This window comes from Chiroxiphia lanceolata, chromosome Z (assembly GCF_009829145.1).
Source record: "Chiroxiphia lanceolata isolate bChiLan1 chromosome Z, bChiLan1.pri, whole genome shotgun sequence".
In the NCBI taxonomy this organism is placed as follows: Eukaryota; Metazoa; Chordata; class Aves; order Passeriformes; family Pipridae; genus Chiroxiphia; species Chiroxiphia lanceolata.
In genome coordinates this window covers 9,300,904-9,317,266 of record NC_045671.1, presented here as the reverse complement: position 1 = coordinate 9,317,266, position 16,363 = coordinate 9,300,904, and the positions used below count along the sequence as shown (strand labels likewise).

The 16,363-nt window shown below is 42.3% G+C and overlaps 1 protein-coding gene across 12 annotated transcripts in view; it reads right to left on the bottom strand.

Annotated features, from left to right (window-relative positions):
- UNC13B (unc-13 homolog B) overlaps positions 1–16,363 on the bottom strand; it is a 209,623-nt gene that overhangs the window by 3,349 nt on the left and 189,911 nt on the right. For 7 of the 12 annotated variants that reach the window (XM_032675045.1, XM_032675046.1, XM_032675047.1 and 4 more), the window contains 5 exons: positions 11,391–11,447; positions 6,819–6,899; positions 6,327–6,474; positions 3,300–3,356; positions 738–830 (listed from right to left, as the gene is read on the bottom strand). In XM_032675045.1, coding sequence (XP_032530936.1) covers positions 738–830; positions 3,300–3,356; positions 6,327–6,474; positions 6,819–6,899; positions 11,391–11,447 — 436 coding nt within the window. The remainder of the gene's footprint in view (positions 1–737; positions 831–3,299; positions 3,357–6,326; positions 6,475–6,818; positions 6,900–11,390; positions 11,448–16,363) is intronic. The other 5 variants (XM_032675049.1, XM_032675051.1, XM_032675041.1 and 2 more) reach the window with 2 other exon arrangements.

Sequence of the window (16,363 nt, the reverse complement as noted above, 5' to 3'; positions counted from 1 at the left end):
TGGAGGCCAATATTAAGGTCTCTGTTGAAAAGGAAAATGAGACTGCAGGTAAGACAAACAAACAACATGAGCTGTGAGTGGTTCCAGAATCCACAGTTATTAGATTTTTAATTCTCTTTCTCTCTCAGGTCACTACAGGGAACAGACTGAAGCAGACGAAATAGCTCTGAAAATCAGCTTTTGCACTGCAGTGTAGATTTAGCCAAAAGAGAGGCCTGAAGAACTCTTCATGTAAATCTGTAGAGGAAATTAAAGTATTTAAGTATGCTGTATTCAAGAAAAGGAGATGAAGGAGGAAGAAGAAGCCTGGGATGAATCACTACTTTGTCTATTTTCAGAGTGGCTCTTCAGGGACCAACGTGGCCTTCAGGATGGGGGAGAGGAGCCTCTGAACTCTCACTGGTTCTGTGATCTCTGGCTATACACTGAACAGTTTCGTAATATCACCCTGTCACGCTGCCCCGTTCTCTGCAGCACAGACTAAACTGTGGCGCCTGGTGAGAGCCATCATCTGATTTTTGTTTACTGCTTATATCGTTGCCAATAAACAACAGGGCTGTACATTGCCATGTCACTGGCTGGACAAGCTCATTTGCTGTTTCTCTACATGTTCCTGATGTGAAACAGAGAAAACAATTGTGGACTCAGATCCCATGAGCTAACACTATCATGGCTGCCAACTGGAGATTTGCCTCGATGCAGTCACAGAGCCTGAGCAGTAACACGTTTTGCCATACCTTTCACCGTGACCTTGTGTTCACCAGTCCCTGGGTGCGTGTACAGGTCGATCTGTATGGACACTTCACCCACAGGATCATCCACACCGGAGCCTGTTGGAAGAAAATGGACACCCCCCCGTGCACACATGGATTACTGTTTATTGGCACCAGTCTTGGCCTCAGCAAGACAACATGGTGTTTTCACAGTGCACCTTCCATAGCCAGCTTTTCAGTCAACACCAATAATGTCACGTTAATGCAAGATATCATCAGGCTTGCATGCCCCACACGCATGAACGCTAACATTTCTTGCACTCCACCATGAAGATCACATCCTATTGAGAATAACAGTAAGAATTTCAAAAGAATTTAAAAGACCTAATGCTCAACAGTGGACCTTCACAGAGAGCAAGGATTTTTCAGAGGTTCCTGCCAAGGTATTGTGTGTACATGCAGGCATTCCAGTGGTGGGCATCGGCATTCCTGTCTGCTCAGGGAAGAAGGGAGGACAAAAACCCCAGCAACAAAAAGAAAAGAGGAGGAGAGGACATCGCACAAGAGAGGAAGTTTAGGGGAAAAAAATACACAGATGCTAGTGATTTGCACAGAGCTATAGTGCAGTCTCACCCTCCAACAACCTTTTTCCATGCTGTACATCAGTTAAAAGTTGTCATCCTGATTGCCCATCTGCTTCCTTTTGGAAGATAATGAGAACCCCTTCTCTGTTGTGCACCAAAAATGATGAGAGAGAAGTACTCACAATTTGCATACTTGTTTCCCTTTATCAATTAGTCAGGGACAAAACAAGATGTAGCTTCAGAGAGGAGAAGATAGCATGTTGTAACAGAGACAGAAGATCTCATGAACCTTACCGTTCACGTATTATGATTTTTTCATCTTTTTAACTTTCAATCATGATTATTATGGAGTATGTGGAAATGACATTTTTCTGGGTAGTAAAATCAAGGTGTCATGTAATTACAGAATAAGACTGCTTAGCAAATGAAAATGAAGTCTTTGATAAGATAGTGAGATTGATTTTACTTTTTCTTTGATAACTGCCTGACCTTAGGTTGAGAATTAGCAATGCCGTTGTAATTGAGATACCTACAGGCTAATTGAGTACCTATGACTAGCAGTGTTACTTTGTCAGTTTTGAGGCTAAGACACATTACTAAGTGGAAAAACTGGTCTGTTTGAAATTCTAGATAAGGAATCAAACATTTTGATTAGATCTAACAAATCAACTTACACAAGAATGGTCTGCAGGCAGCAAAACCACTCATTTAAAATCCAAGAGGTTGAGAGGTAATCTGTGCAATTCTCTGAAGAGAATTACATGCCATAAAACTGTAGGCAGTGAAAGTCATATTAATATAAAAGTATCTGAGTAACCAAAAGAGAACCTCAAACCTTAGGGTAGATTCTAATGCTTGACCTGAGTACACTAAACAATCTTTAGGCTGTAACAAATGTGATCTTGAATGTACTGTTTCCTCCCCACTTAGAAGGGCAGTGTCACTTTTTTGTATATGAGCACAGAGCTTTAAAATTGGTAGGCTTAATTATTGACCTGACTCATCTGATGGTGTGGGTCCGTCACTTACAGATGTTGGTGTTTTCCATAGGAACAGACAGGATTACCAACAGTATGTAACTGCCAAATCCACAGAAACATCAGCCAACAAACACTCAGGTCTTCATTTTATTGATCTTTAGTGCAATTAATAGGTTATAAAGGAGACACTGATGCTTCAGAAGAATGACAGTGGAATTTCCCCATTACCTTTGAGGATGACAAAATTTAGATTATTGTTTTATTCCTACCTTCGTTCTTTCCTTTTCATACAAAAATCTTGTTCTACTAACTGAAATTAACAGAAAAAAAAGTCCACTTTGAAAAATGCCAGCTGAGCACGTACAACTGTGTGCGTACACACGTTTGCAGATTTAATTCTTAACATGAAAATCTCATTGGTATTGCAATACTGAAAGGTGAAACTACAGAACTGAGCTCGTGCAATGGGTTACAGATGTATTTCACCTAAGATAATAAAAAGACTTTGGACAGCAAAAAATAAATTGAGAGATGAAACATTACAAGACTTAATTTTTTTAGGGGTCTCCTGAGCACCCAGACCTTTAGCTACCCCCCTTCAAGCCAGGTGGTTCAAGCTTGGCATAACCTTGAGTGCAAATCAGACATTTCCATGTATTACAGTAGCCCTTCTCAGCAAACCATACACATGCAAGTCCAAGACTTGAAATACACAGCCCATGGTAGAGGGTAGGGGAACAAGTCTGCAGCATCTCCCAAAAAACAGTCCATTTTCAAGACAAGGTTCATATCCCATTAATCAATCTCAAGCTTGGGGACAGACTCTCAGGCAAGGTACAGACTTCTAAACCGCGCAACCTGTGGCTCTTCTTTGGGACGCAAGCATTCAGTGAAAGTTCACTTCTACAGGGAACTACAGGAAACAGGACTCTGGAAAAGGCTTCTGAGCATGGGCAAGATGACTTCAAAAGCAAGGCAGTTGGGTAATGTTGTTATGGTAACAACATTAATCTTGAACATACCCTTATCAGGAAGAACGTCCTCATTAGCGGTAAACCTTATACCTTTCCCATCATGCACTGAGACATGAATTCAAAAGGCAAGAAGAAAGCAGGATAAAGAGAGAAGAGTATGAATTACAATACAATCAGCAGTGTCACTTAAACACAAGACAAATATTCTAGCTCTTAATAACAGACAAAATATCCTCCTAGGTCTTCTGCCCCAGTCCAGGCTTTGGAGAGCAAGGCTGTCCGTGATTAAGGGTTTGTCTGGGTTAAAACAAGAACAGAATTTGTGCTGGCATAACTAAACTGCAAGCCCTGATCCAGATCTGCAGAGCAAATATTTAACAGCATAGTGCTATTGAAGCCTGCTCAGTAAGGAAATGAGAGTGGTAGGTACCTCACAAACTGGAAGAAGCAACCATTGAACAGTGAAGTAAGAGAAGCAAGCAGCATTTAAATAATTCTGCATGAAGCCATGTCCTCCCATGGGCTTGTGGGACACTTAACTTGTGCAAAGGGAAACATGAGTCACAGCTGCAAATAGAGGTGCTGTCCTTTCTGCCCCTTCAATGTGTGTGCAGATCTCCAAACCCACCTACCAGCTGTAAGTAGAAGTGTAAACAAGTAATATTCTTCTTTAGCCCAAATCCCAGGAGAGAGTCATGCCTTTCTCAGAGATATTCCATCATAGATATTAGGTGGAGGAGCTCAAATATTTTATTCCCCAAACAGGGTCCAAAACTCTCAAGCCCACTAATATACAAGATGCTGATTTGGACCAGCTCAGTGGCCTACCATGCCTAGTACCTGTTCTACAAAGTGGCTCAGATAAGTCACAAAAAATGCCCTCAGTCAGCTATGAGATATAATTGATGACCTCGTAACATGTGCATCTTATGTCCTAAAGCTAGAGCTTCATTCTTTCTAAGCTTAAAAAATACATAAATACCCAGGCACACATCTGTGGCAAACTTCTATGTTCCTGCTGCTTAGAGATTATGTTCTATTATCTTTGTGTTTCTGCTAAATATTTGCCCCCAGTGAAATTCTACAGTCAAATCATGCATTGCATAAACCTGCTTTCTCATAACAGCTTTGAATTTGTCACTTTGTGACTTCAATGGAACAATTTCTTCCTCTAATTTTAAACACTCCTGACTGCAGTATGGACTGGAGAATGGCATTGCATTGCAGCACACTTCCTTGTATCTTGGGTCATCATGGCAATGTAACAGTATCCACATAAAAAAATAGCTTCGATTCGTGGTTTGGATATGTAAAGTGAAACATTTGCATAGGGCAGCAAAAACTGAAAGCACTCAAGTGTGTACTCAAGTTCCCTGTTAAAAAGTATTTTGAGTAACTGATGACAACAGCCAAGTTCCTGGAGTCCCTGGTGGATGTAGAAGTCTTTGACCTGTCTGGCCACTGGATGTCATCGTTGCTCTGCTGGGACACAGCTACAGGACCATTCTCTCAGAGGCAGGTACTGACTTTTAGTTAATTTCAATGTTTTAATGCAGCGTGTTTCAACCTAAGCAAGACTAGACCATGCCTCTAAAGGCAGGGATCACAGAATTACAGAATCGTCATGGTTGGAAGAGACCTTCAAGATCATCTAGTCCAACTGTAAACCCAGCACCACCATAATCACCCTTAAACCATGTCCCCACGTGCCACATCCACACCTCTTGAACGCTTCCCAGAGATTCTGCTAGCTCCCTGGGACCTTGCTCCAATGTCTAACCACCCTTTCAATGAAAAAAATAAATTCTAATATCTAATCTGAACCTCCCCTGGGACAATTTAAGACCATTTCCTCTTATCCTTTCATATGAGACATATCACAACCAACTCCCACCTCACTACAACCTCCTTTCAGGTAAGTTTCAGGTCCCCCCTGAGTCTTGTCTTCTGATGATTCAGCCCCCCCCAACTACACTCAACCTTTCACTTTAGAAACAAACCTTGCTTTGCTTACAAAATCTCTGTAGTTTCTACTCAGAGAATGCCAGTATCAAGCAGACTCATTTGCACAAATGGGAAAAGTCTGTCAACTAAGGAGTGCTTTCCCCTTGATTTTGGGGCTCGGTGTGATGGTATGCTGGCAGAGTTAGTACCATCTGTGTGGTTGCCAGCTCTTGGAAGGATTAAAGGAGAAGGATCCAATGCAAAAAGATGGCAGGAGGACGCCCCCATGGAGTTCTACTTTGCTGCTGAGATGAAGTAGCCTAATGACAAGGCTTGTATTTAAACATCCTGAAAGCTTAAAAGCATTAGTTTTGGGGTTTGACCTAACCTCTAGTAGCATCTGTCCCCTCTTACTGAGATTATGAGACTCATAGTCAGCTGGTGAAGGTCCTTGACTAGAGACCAAATTATTCTGTAAAACAATCTGGAGATGTTCACATGACAGCAATGAAAGACAGAGACAACTAACTGTTTACCCCTTCAAATTCAATGAAACAGTACCACTAAGCCATAAGGCTTCCCAGAGAGCCACCAAAAACTGTGGTGACCCATCCCAGCAGCTTATTAATATACTGTGGTGATCTGTAAACATCTAGCTCCCACATATCCTGTAGCTCCATGACTCATCACGTTGCTGTCAATCAGCCTTAGTCAGGCCTGCCTGGGCTGTGCTGGCAGCTGGCCTGTGACACAGGCACTGACTAGTTTCTGCAGTGGTGTCTCGCTGAAATGGTCCCCCACACCACTGTGTAAGTCTCAGTACAGTAACTTCAAATTTCACTTAAGTCACCCACCCACATTAATTCATGAAACGTGACTGATAAGGATTGCAGAGAAAAAAGACCACAAACACTCCAAGCCTTATGTTCCACACATCTCTGCTCTCTCAAAATGTAGTCATGGAGTGGGAAATAACCCCCTTTTCCTCCTTTCCAGTTTTAAACTGAACTGTCACGTTTCCAGAAACGTTACTGCCAAAAGCACTCTACAAACTGGCAGTACAAGACAGAGAAATTATGAACAGAGTGGAGAGCTCCATTCAACTCTGCCAACAACACAAAAGAGTCTTACCCTGAGCTGTCTGACTCTGGACAAAGGTTTTGATGAGAGTGTCTGTGGTCTGAGTGTAGAGAGAGAGAGCATATCGAAGTGACTGCAGGTCTGGACTCTTCTCCAAGAAGGTTTTCTTCAGGCCATTCCCACCAGCATGGAAATATTGCTAAGAGTAAAAAGAAACAGGAAAAATACTGAGCAAGAACTGCAATCAGCATCCGACATGTATGTGCTATTGCACGTGCGGACAGGAAATAGTTGGAAAAATTCACAAAACAGCTTCTGTACTGGAAATCCAGCTCCTAGAACAACTGATATCAACTGATAAGCACATGGCTTTCCTCTTCCAAAGCACTATAAGTATGCTGACTCCCAGTGTGCCAGTTACCTGAGCCTATTCAGGTTTACACAAACTCCTGCCATTTCCTGAACTGGGACATGCACTGTCCTCCCAAATAGGATTTGGGGATGGAGTAAGGGAATGACAGAGACAGAAATGGAATCACTTACTTTGATTGTATCCAGTGCCAGGTCCAGAACAGCACACTGCTTTGGAGTGAGACTCCTAGTTTCTTCTCTCACCATATGATCCTGCAAACAACCATTATATTTGACACGGGCATGCTATCAGAAGCTAAAGGAAAAGGAGTATCCCCTATCATCACTTTTTCTGGATTCACGCTGTAGTTATGTGGTGACAGCATTAATTCAGCTGTTTAAGGAAGAGTTAATGGAATCTCTCAGAGTCATTTATTACAGCTTAACTTGAAAATAAACTCATTTTCTCTCTTTTTTTTTGCAGGCACAGAAGACATAAATAAGGAAAGGAAGTGGACAGAGATAAGTGACAATTTAAAATCACAGTTTGTCTCTAGAAAACCCAAACAAAAGTCTGTCTGCTACCACTGTCATTCTAGAGCAGCTACAACAAAACTTTCAAAACACCACCTAAATCAAGGAATTCTGGTAACTATAAGTCAAAGTTGTTATACGCTGTTTCTGGATTTTTTAGTTCTTCCAACTACAAAGGTCACTAATTCATCATGTCATCGGTGTGGAGGAAGAAAAACAAAAACCATGTTCTAGAAAATATGTTTGCTAAAAGAATACATTGTTCCCATTAAGACCCACCATCTAAGACCCACCATCTGGCAAACAGCCAGAATCACTTGAGAAAGAATTCCCTTTCCTGCAGTGGGAGCACACCCCTGTTAGGACTCCTGGCTGACAACAAGGATGTGCCATCCTTTGGTATTTCACTAAGCTCTTTCTCTCTGATGCTTAGTCTAGGTCTCAGGAGAAGACAGCATATTTTAGGAGCAGAGCTTTGCACCAACTCAAATTCTAACTGGAGGGTCAGGCCAGCTGACTGCAGCTTGGGTGCTAAAGCATTCATGAAGAAGATGCAGGCAAATCAGGCAAAGGCTATTTATGCTACTTTAAGCATGTCATAGCCTCCAATAAGAGACACTTCCCAGGATACACATCTGCTAAATTGCCTTTCAGTAAAGCATGCCTAGTGTGTGGCACCGTGTGCGCGTTTCACAGACAGACCTGCTGGCTATCTTACAGCTTGGTGATCCTTCATGCTGCCTGGTGCTGTTCCTATTCATTATCCACTGCGATCCATCTCCTGCCTGATGGAGACAGGGATCACGGCAGTTCAGGCGCAGTGCGAGGCATTTGCCACGCTTCCCACAGACATCTAGCTGGCAGCTTCACACAGTGCTGCATTAAACTGCACAGAAGATGCCTCTCAAGTTGTCAGTACCTCAGACAAGTTCACACTGTGCTTCCCTGAGTAGTGGAGACGTCCCTCCACTTGCCTCTCTCCCCCACACAGGATGCTCCTGGTCTAGGGACCCATGTGCAGTGGCAGAGTACTCTGTAGGCTGCAGAGTATCTTCTGTTGTGACAAGCTGTCCTGAAAGGAGCAAATACCTCTCCTCCCTCTTCTTCATGAGCTGGGAGTAATTCAGTTGAAGATGATGTGGCTTCACACTTCAGTAGACAGAGGGTAAAGCATTCTTTTCTCTCTCTGACAGTCAGATAAAGTGCAAAATCAGCCAGAGCCCAAAGTCACATTTGTAGGAGAGGCCAATTTAGTGAGGGTAGCTGTGTTTCCAAGGCAGAGTGACTTTCACATCTGTTAAAATGACTTTTTAGGCCTGCCTGCCAGATTGCCCAGACTGTGACAGAAACCAGGTGGTTTCTCTTTCTCAACATTTTTCTCTTAAACACCTGAAGAGCTCATTCAGCCCTGTTCTGAGCGGTCATTCCCCTGGTGCCCATGCTCTCAATGCACAGCAACACGTCACTGCTTTCTTTGAATTTCCCAGTGTCATTTACTTCAACACATATAAAAATAACCCAGTGACTGGACTGGCAATGCTTGCACCTACTCACAGAGGAGCCCACGACTGTCATTCCCCTGCGTACCTGCCCTCTGCAAATCCCACACTGTTCCTATAAAGGACTGTGCAGAGTGCTACCTTGCACTTCCCAGATTGCCAACCAGGAGCAAGACACAAATATTTACGTCAAATAATAAAGCAGCTTCAAGCAGAAGAAGTAAAAAACCAGAACAACCCAACAAACTTGTCAAACTCATCCTTGTATTCTGCACAAGTACTCTTAGGAGAAACTTTGTGGTCAGAGCCTGGCTGTTTAGCCTGAGGGCAACAAAAGGAAGGGGAGGTCGCTGCTCCCTGCTCCAGCTGCTGGCTATTAAGCAAACCAAGCAGAAAGAGTTTGATAAAAACTGAGAGGCAGATATGTGGCACCTAGGTGATAGGTTTATGGTTGGCTTTCTGAGCATTTTAAAATACACTGTGAAATTGATTTGTCATTGGGATGAGAGCCTGTGCTTGTCAGGTCTGTCAGCCTCAGTTTTCAGCTGAGTTATCTGATTCACTAGGGCTCTGTTCTCCCTGTTCTATTTAAGACCAATAAAGCTTAAAATTCATCCCATAATTTTCCCAGGATTTTAGTGGAACTGCAAAATGCAGAGCAGAGTGGCTCTGAAGAACCATTTACTCATGCCTTCCCTGTTAGCTTGTATGTGCCTGCAAAAACAAAAGGATAAAAAATTGTAATATCCACGATGCTCACAAGGACCCAAACAATCTACACTCTCGTAACACTCCTGTTCTTCTAGAACTTTTTGGACACAATGTTGGTTCACATAAAGGTTTCCAAAATTCAGGTGGTAGAGTGCTTTCCCACTTGAGCACGACTCTCTTGTCACATATAAAATCCTGTGTACCTGTGCTGCTGCAGTTCTATATGTGGATATGCAAATAAAGGTTTGAACACACCCCAGGGCTTGCCTGATTTGCATGATTATGTGCATTTCTAAAAGTGCACCCCAGAGTTAACAAAGTCAAGCTTTACTGTAACTGAACTGAAGACAGGCCGCTGCTGAGGGATGGCCTTCATGTGACCAGTGCAAACAGAAACCAGCAAAGCTTCCAACTCATTCCTGGCAAAAGGCACCCTGCATATATTTGGAAATTCGAGTTCCAGAACATATGGAACAAGTAAAAGACAACATTGAATGTCAGCGGCCATGCTCAAGAATGCAAGCAAGCCACAGGAACTTACAGACCGTCCTTGTGACGTGGGAGAAGGAACAGAGCAAATCTGGAGCTCTGCCCCTCAGACAGCAGGAGGGCATGTAGAAGGCAGGGATGGCTTCTCTTCTGCAAATGCTGCGTTCTTGCTGATGTTTTTGAAGGGGGAAGGGGATACTCACAGGAAACAGGAGTCACATTTGGATGCTGTGGTTCAGCTCCCATTCTCCCAGGCTGGCTACAAAGCTCCTTCCTACCCATTTTTCCCACGGAAGTGACACACAGCATTGCAAGCGCAGGAAGCAGTGAAGGAAATGCAATCCTTAGGAGCCACATCACCAGGGAGGACAGCCTGACCGTGGGAGTGCATGAGGACATCACTCAGCACAAGTGACAGCTATTCCCCCGGAGAGCCACACTTCAAGGTTTATGTTATGTGGCTGTTAACTGCTATGTAAAGGCCTCAAAATGCAGCTGGAGAAAAGTGTGCACGTGTAATGACACACCTGCATGTCCAGATCACTTACTAGGATTGCTAATAAGCACCACTTTAAATGAGTTGTGTACTGGCCTGGCTCATAAACGTGTATGTAAAATGTGTCTGCTGGACAAGGGAAATAGATAGGTGTATGAAAACAGCTGTATTAAGTGTGCAAGACAAAAACACACTATAGAAAGGGACAAATAAATTTTTAAATTACTCCTAATCACTTAGGAGAATGTCCTTTGGTCTGGGAATATTTCCCTGATCACGCTCCAAGAGAGAGTTCACGTTCAGCTCCCTTTCAGAACAGTTTGTGTACTGTGACGCTTCAGATTTAGACCTCCTCTTGCACAATATGTGTCTTGTAGCACAAGTCCAACCACAGCATAGTGCAATTTGAATGCTGGAAGGCGTCACTATTCTCATGCCATTCCTGTCGTGATCAGTGAATTAGTGCTTGATTTGCTTATGATGAGGTGGCATGCACTTCATAATGCTCATGTCATGCACTGTCATGTCATGCACTGTCAAAACACATCAACATAGCATTCATGCTAAATGCCAGCTTGCCTGTAAAGAGAGCCCACGCAGAAGGAATTTACAGACACAGGCTCTCTTCCATAACAGTTATTTTTGTAACAGTCCATATAATTCATCCACAGCTAGCACAATCGTCTTTCCAACCAACACCTCATTAGGGACTCCCTTTTACATATGGGGATACAGAGAAACTGGACAGATAATTGAGAAATCTACTTTTTTTCATTTTAAATTGATGTCCAAAACTGACCACTGTATCTACAGAAGAGAAAAACTACTTTGATGATTAAACTCACAATAAAAGTAACTGTTAAACACTACACTAATGTTAGTAGAATGCATTTAAAAGCACACTTAATGCATTTAAAAGCATTTCTCTACAACTGCATTCAGTGACAAACCACTGGAAGCACAAGACATGCTATGCACTACTACACCTCCATGCTTACACACAGGGACAATAACAGAAGCCATGCAGGACAATACCTTCAGCTTTGACAAGTGTCCCAGTTCCTTAGCAGCACTGAAAATCAACTGTGTGCCCTATGATGGCGAGAAGTTAGAAAAGAAAGGAGGGGGAAAAAAAGGTTATAAACAAGCTTTGCATATTTTTCCAAGCAAGTCAAGCCAGTTCACAGCTAAAACTTTACGTAACCTTCCCAAGGCCAGACACAACAACTGGACTCCTTGCCTGTTTATTATGTAGTGTAAAAACTGGCATTTCCATGGATACCACATCAGGACCTATTTCAGAGCACAATATTTTGCTAACTGGTTTTCTTGTTTACAGCAGGCAGACATTTATACAGTATGTGGCTTCAAATGGATTGCACACGCTCAGGGTGGAGGCAGTGCACTGGAATCGTATCCATGTGCTCCTTCAGATTTCTCATCTAAATACACATGAAAACAGCATAAGACTGGCCAAAGCAAAAGATCACAAAACTGATGAAAATCTCACTGTAGAGGTAGAGCCCAATCATCAGGCTGAGAGTAAAGCACACCTCAGATCAGAATCAAAACTGTACCCAAGCTGTTTACAAGTGAGAGATTGCCAAAGTCCAGCGAATACTACAGTATCACCTTTAAATGTCAAGAGCTTGGCCAGTGGCTCTTCTTCCCCCACTGTGCCTTACTGAAGCTGTATAACCAATGGAGAAACACAAAGGGAAGATTAATCCCAATGGCAGGAAATCTCGCTTCAAGTCACTTACACTCCCATATAATGTATTTTTATATACTTTTTCAGCAATGGTTGCAACTAAGATATTTTTCCTTTTTTTTCCTACACACCATTTCTCTGTTGTGTAATATTCCCTTTGCCTGGGGAGTGAAGCCCAAAATTTAATGAGAAAGCCAAAAGCAACCAAGACAATTCTCCAGTATCATCTCCCAAAGATACTTAATGGAGTGTGCTATAATTTATTTTCTTCCACTTCACTCATCCTTTTCATTCATTTAATTTTGTCTTTTTCTTTAGAAAAGTCACCACTGTCTGTTACTCCACTTGGTATGAAACCCCAGCTTACTGTAACTCTCTATGAATTTGCACTCCAGCTCTCTCAGGCTAGTCAGATTTGGGCTTTAGGACCAGGACAAAGCTACAGGTTTCCCTAATTAAACCTGCCCTCAATTATCCTTCTCAGGAAAACCTTCAGTATGTCAGGAGCAATGCCCTCCCAAAGATGATCTCTGGCTGTCCTCACTTGTACTTGGTCACTAGGGACTGGTGTTAAAGTACCTGTCACTGCAGGTATCAGTTGAGAAGTGCCTGGGGATGTCCCAACTGAATGCCTGAAGTAAGATTCCAGGGATGGACACTTCCAGGAATGCACTTTGCAGTAGGGTCTTTTGCTCAGAAAAAACACTTGGGAGATGAATCACAGAATGGCTTGGGTTGGGAGGGACTTTCAAAGGTCATCTAGTCCAATTTCTCTACAATGAGCAGGAACATCTTCAACCAGACCAGGCTGCTCTGAGCCCTGTTCAACCTGACCTTGAACACTTTCAGGGATGGGGCATCTACCACCTGGTCTAAAACTATCCTCTTCTGGTTTAAAATCACACTTGCTACATGATACCTATGTACCAATTGGTCACTTAGGCACTTGGAAAATAAATATTAACACATAAAATGTGTTTCAACTAGATCAGGTTGGTCAGAGTCCCACCTAATCTGGCCTTGAATGTTTCCAGGGACAGGACATCCTGTCTCAGGACTGTTGGCTCCACTAGCTAAAGGTCTCCCCAGTAAACCCCATCCTCCTTTCCACAGCCCTCCTTCCCTCTCCTTTACTACCCTTTCTCATCTCGACAGTCTTTCCCTCTCTCACTTAATCACAACCTCTAATTTCTCTGGCTTTGGAAATTTCTTCAAGCTGAAAGACTCTGTGGCCTGAAATTACAGACCACCTCTTGATTTGCTCTGCTTGTAACCATCACCTAACCCTCATGGTTCCTCAGCCTTTTTATGTTTGTTGACTAAAAATCATCACAGAATGAACGTTATTGATTTTGTAGCTAAACAGAAGCTCTTGATAAATTATTAAATTCACAACTTTTGGCAGGGGTGGAGGGGAAAGTGCAGGCAAGGACAACACATCCACAAAGGAAAGCTTCTGAACTGAAACTGGGAGCTTGACTTGCTGTCAGTATCCCTTGGATAGTGTTTAAGACTACTACTCTATAATCTAAAAGAGCAGTATTTTTTCTGTATTTCCAGCAAGCAAGGTTGAACATGACTGCAGACCAGGAACAACAGATTCCACTGTGAGCCATGCCAAATAACTCACCAGAGTACAGGGTTTCAGCCAGCAGATGTGCCTGCTGTTCTGTACAATTGGCTACATAGGGGTTTTTTTGACTTATGGGTCTTAAAATTTAAGGTTTTCAAGCCTATTAACCAAGCGGGGGGGGGGAGGAATCAACATTTTTATATTCTGAATTCTGAAAAACTGAGTAGTCTCAAAACACACTAACATCAACATTTCTTAATTCAGTATTTTCAACTGGATGCTTCTTTTTAGATACACTCGAACAACAACATTAACCAGCCTTGGCACGTAGTCTCACTGCTGCAGGCTTCTAAGGAGGGCAGGCCAGTAACACTGAGCAATACTCAAGTGACTGGATACGCTTCATGGAACAAAGCTGCTCAGATAACTGCTCATTTCTTGCATGCTAAGAAAATCCTCATCAATCAGTGACAATCTCTGTCAATGCGTCTGCAAGGAGAAGTTATTTTACCGTTACACCGAGTTTGTCACCAATGCTGGTAACACCTAATGAAAATCTGGACAGCTCCTTCCCCTGCCAAATGGCATTCTTGTAAACAAGATGCCATACTGCTCAAAAAAGTTATTTATTAATGAAAAACATACCACAAAGGTCTACAGACAGCATCACAGCACTTATTCCAGGGAATGAAAACAACTAAACTTAAACTATCAGGTAGTTTTGAGAAAAGCTGCCTACAGCGGAATTGAGTAAAAAGACAAGGAGAGAAATGAGGAAAAATTAAGTCCTTATTATGAATCATGATTAGCTCTGTGGCAAACATAGCTGGAAAGGGGATAGGCCTTCGTGCTGTTTTTTTTGGCTCTTCCCATAATACTAGCTGTATTTTCCTAAACTTTACAGTAACAGAAACACACCTATAGTCCACAACACAGAGATTTTAATTTCCTTGTTAATGGTCTGATGCTTTTTTCTCCCTCAGTGAAAGCATTTAGAGAAGGATCATCAGCTGACTCAAGTCTAATTGTTACAAGCCAACAGAACTGCACTGATTTATATTCCAAGCAGCTCAAACCCCCAAAGCTTAACTGTCCTACTGCTCAGTTGACAAAGTTGGGAAACAAAAGCCTACTGCAAGTCTTTTGGATTCCAATCCGTTTTTGTAAAACATATTATTAGTGAGGCTTATTTTTCTGAGATATACCAGTGAAAGGAAGTTTCATCTGCTATTGTACATTCCTTTCCCATAATTTTTTCAATTCCTACATTCAACAACAATGAGATCTGATAATTTTTTAACAGCATTTTAAGTTCATTTAAAAAACTCTATCATATCTGGCAATGTTCATTTGCATACATTAAAAGACTTTTTTTTTTTTGCCACTGTGGTGTATTAATCACTGACAAAATAGGTTTAAAAGTGGGGATGAAAAGGGGAAAATAATTACCTGTCAGTACAGAGATCTAGACACGTGCAGTTCACAGACCATAATTTTATTCAAGGCTACGAAAGCTTTTTCTCCTCATCACAGAGGCAGCCTTAAACTCTTCTGCTCCTAGCTAGCACAAGGGAGAGGATTCATTTAAACTAACACAGGTTAAGAAAGGTTTCGGAAAACCTCTTAAAGCCACACTCTCTTCCACCACAAAACAGCTCTGAAGTGGCTCAGGCAGATGAGCCTGAAGAACAGACGGTCTGGAAGTCACATGTCCTCAGCTTAAAGAAAATTTACTTCTTATCCTGGACCGTGTTCTCATTTAGTGAGGAGAAGTCTGACAAATAGAAAAAAGCAGAGCAGGAACAAACATAAATGGAGCCTCTTGTGAATGGCTGCAGTGTACTGTGTGAAATAAATAAAGGAGAGGCTCCAGAGGAATCATCTGGCTGTAAACTAAGCAACTCTTCACTGACCTCACTAGTCACTGATTGTATGGTATAGTTTCATCCATTCACTCAAGCAGTAAGAAAGAAATATGTAACTAACCTGTTAATATCCCCAAGTGTTGTGCACTGAACCCTGAAACAAAGACTCCCAAAGTAGATATCCACTCAACCAAGATGGAAGGTGTTTAATTAAAAGCTAATCTTAAAATTAGGGAGGTGTGAATTACTTGGTGAGTTATGGGAGATCATGTTGTTACTAATCTCACAAGCCACAGGTGGCCAATGCTCAGAGAGGCTCCAGCATCTGAAAGTCATGAAGGACCCACAGCTCAGGTTCATTAGAGTGGGAGGTTGGAAAAAGTTGTCCTGTCCCCACTGGATCCTTCACAAGCAGTAGCTGACACTTTCCTCCTTGGGCCCCACCCCTGCACAAAATTTTCCAGGAGCTAATTTAAGTGGAACGAGAGAATGGCTTTTAAGCACTGCGCAGTGCCAAGGTCATGCAAGTGACAGGTGAGACAAACTGCAGTGTGATGGGAACTTCCACCTGATGCTTGCCATGATCACCATCAAAACCACTTCTGCACCTCCAGCAATTTTACAGAAAAAGAGAAAATATTCCATAAAAGAGATTTTTTTCTGCCATGAATATCCCCTACTTCTTAAGAGCTTAAGAGGAGTTTAAGGAGGGAAATCCCCATCAGTGGTCCTTCAAACCTGGAGAGGCACCACTGTGGCTTTCTTTTGCTGAGGGTTGGGAGGAAAGTATGTTGCAGTGCCTGAGGCTATTTGTGTCTGATGTGCTTTCAACAAAAAAAAAAAAGCAAGCAAAATTAGA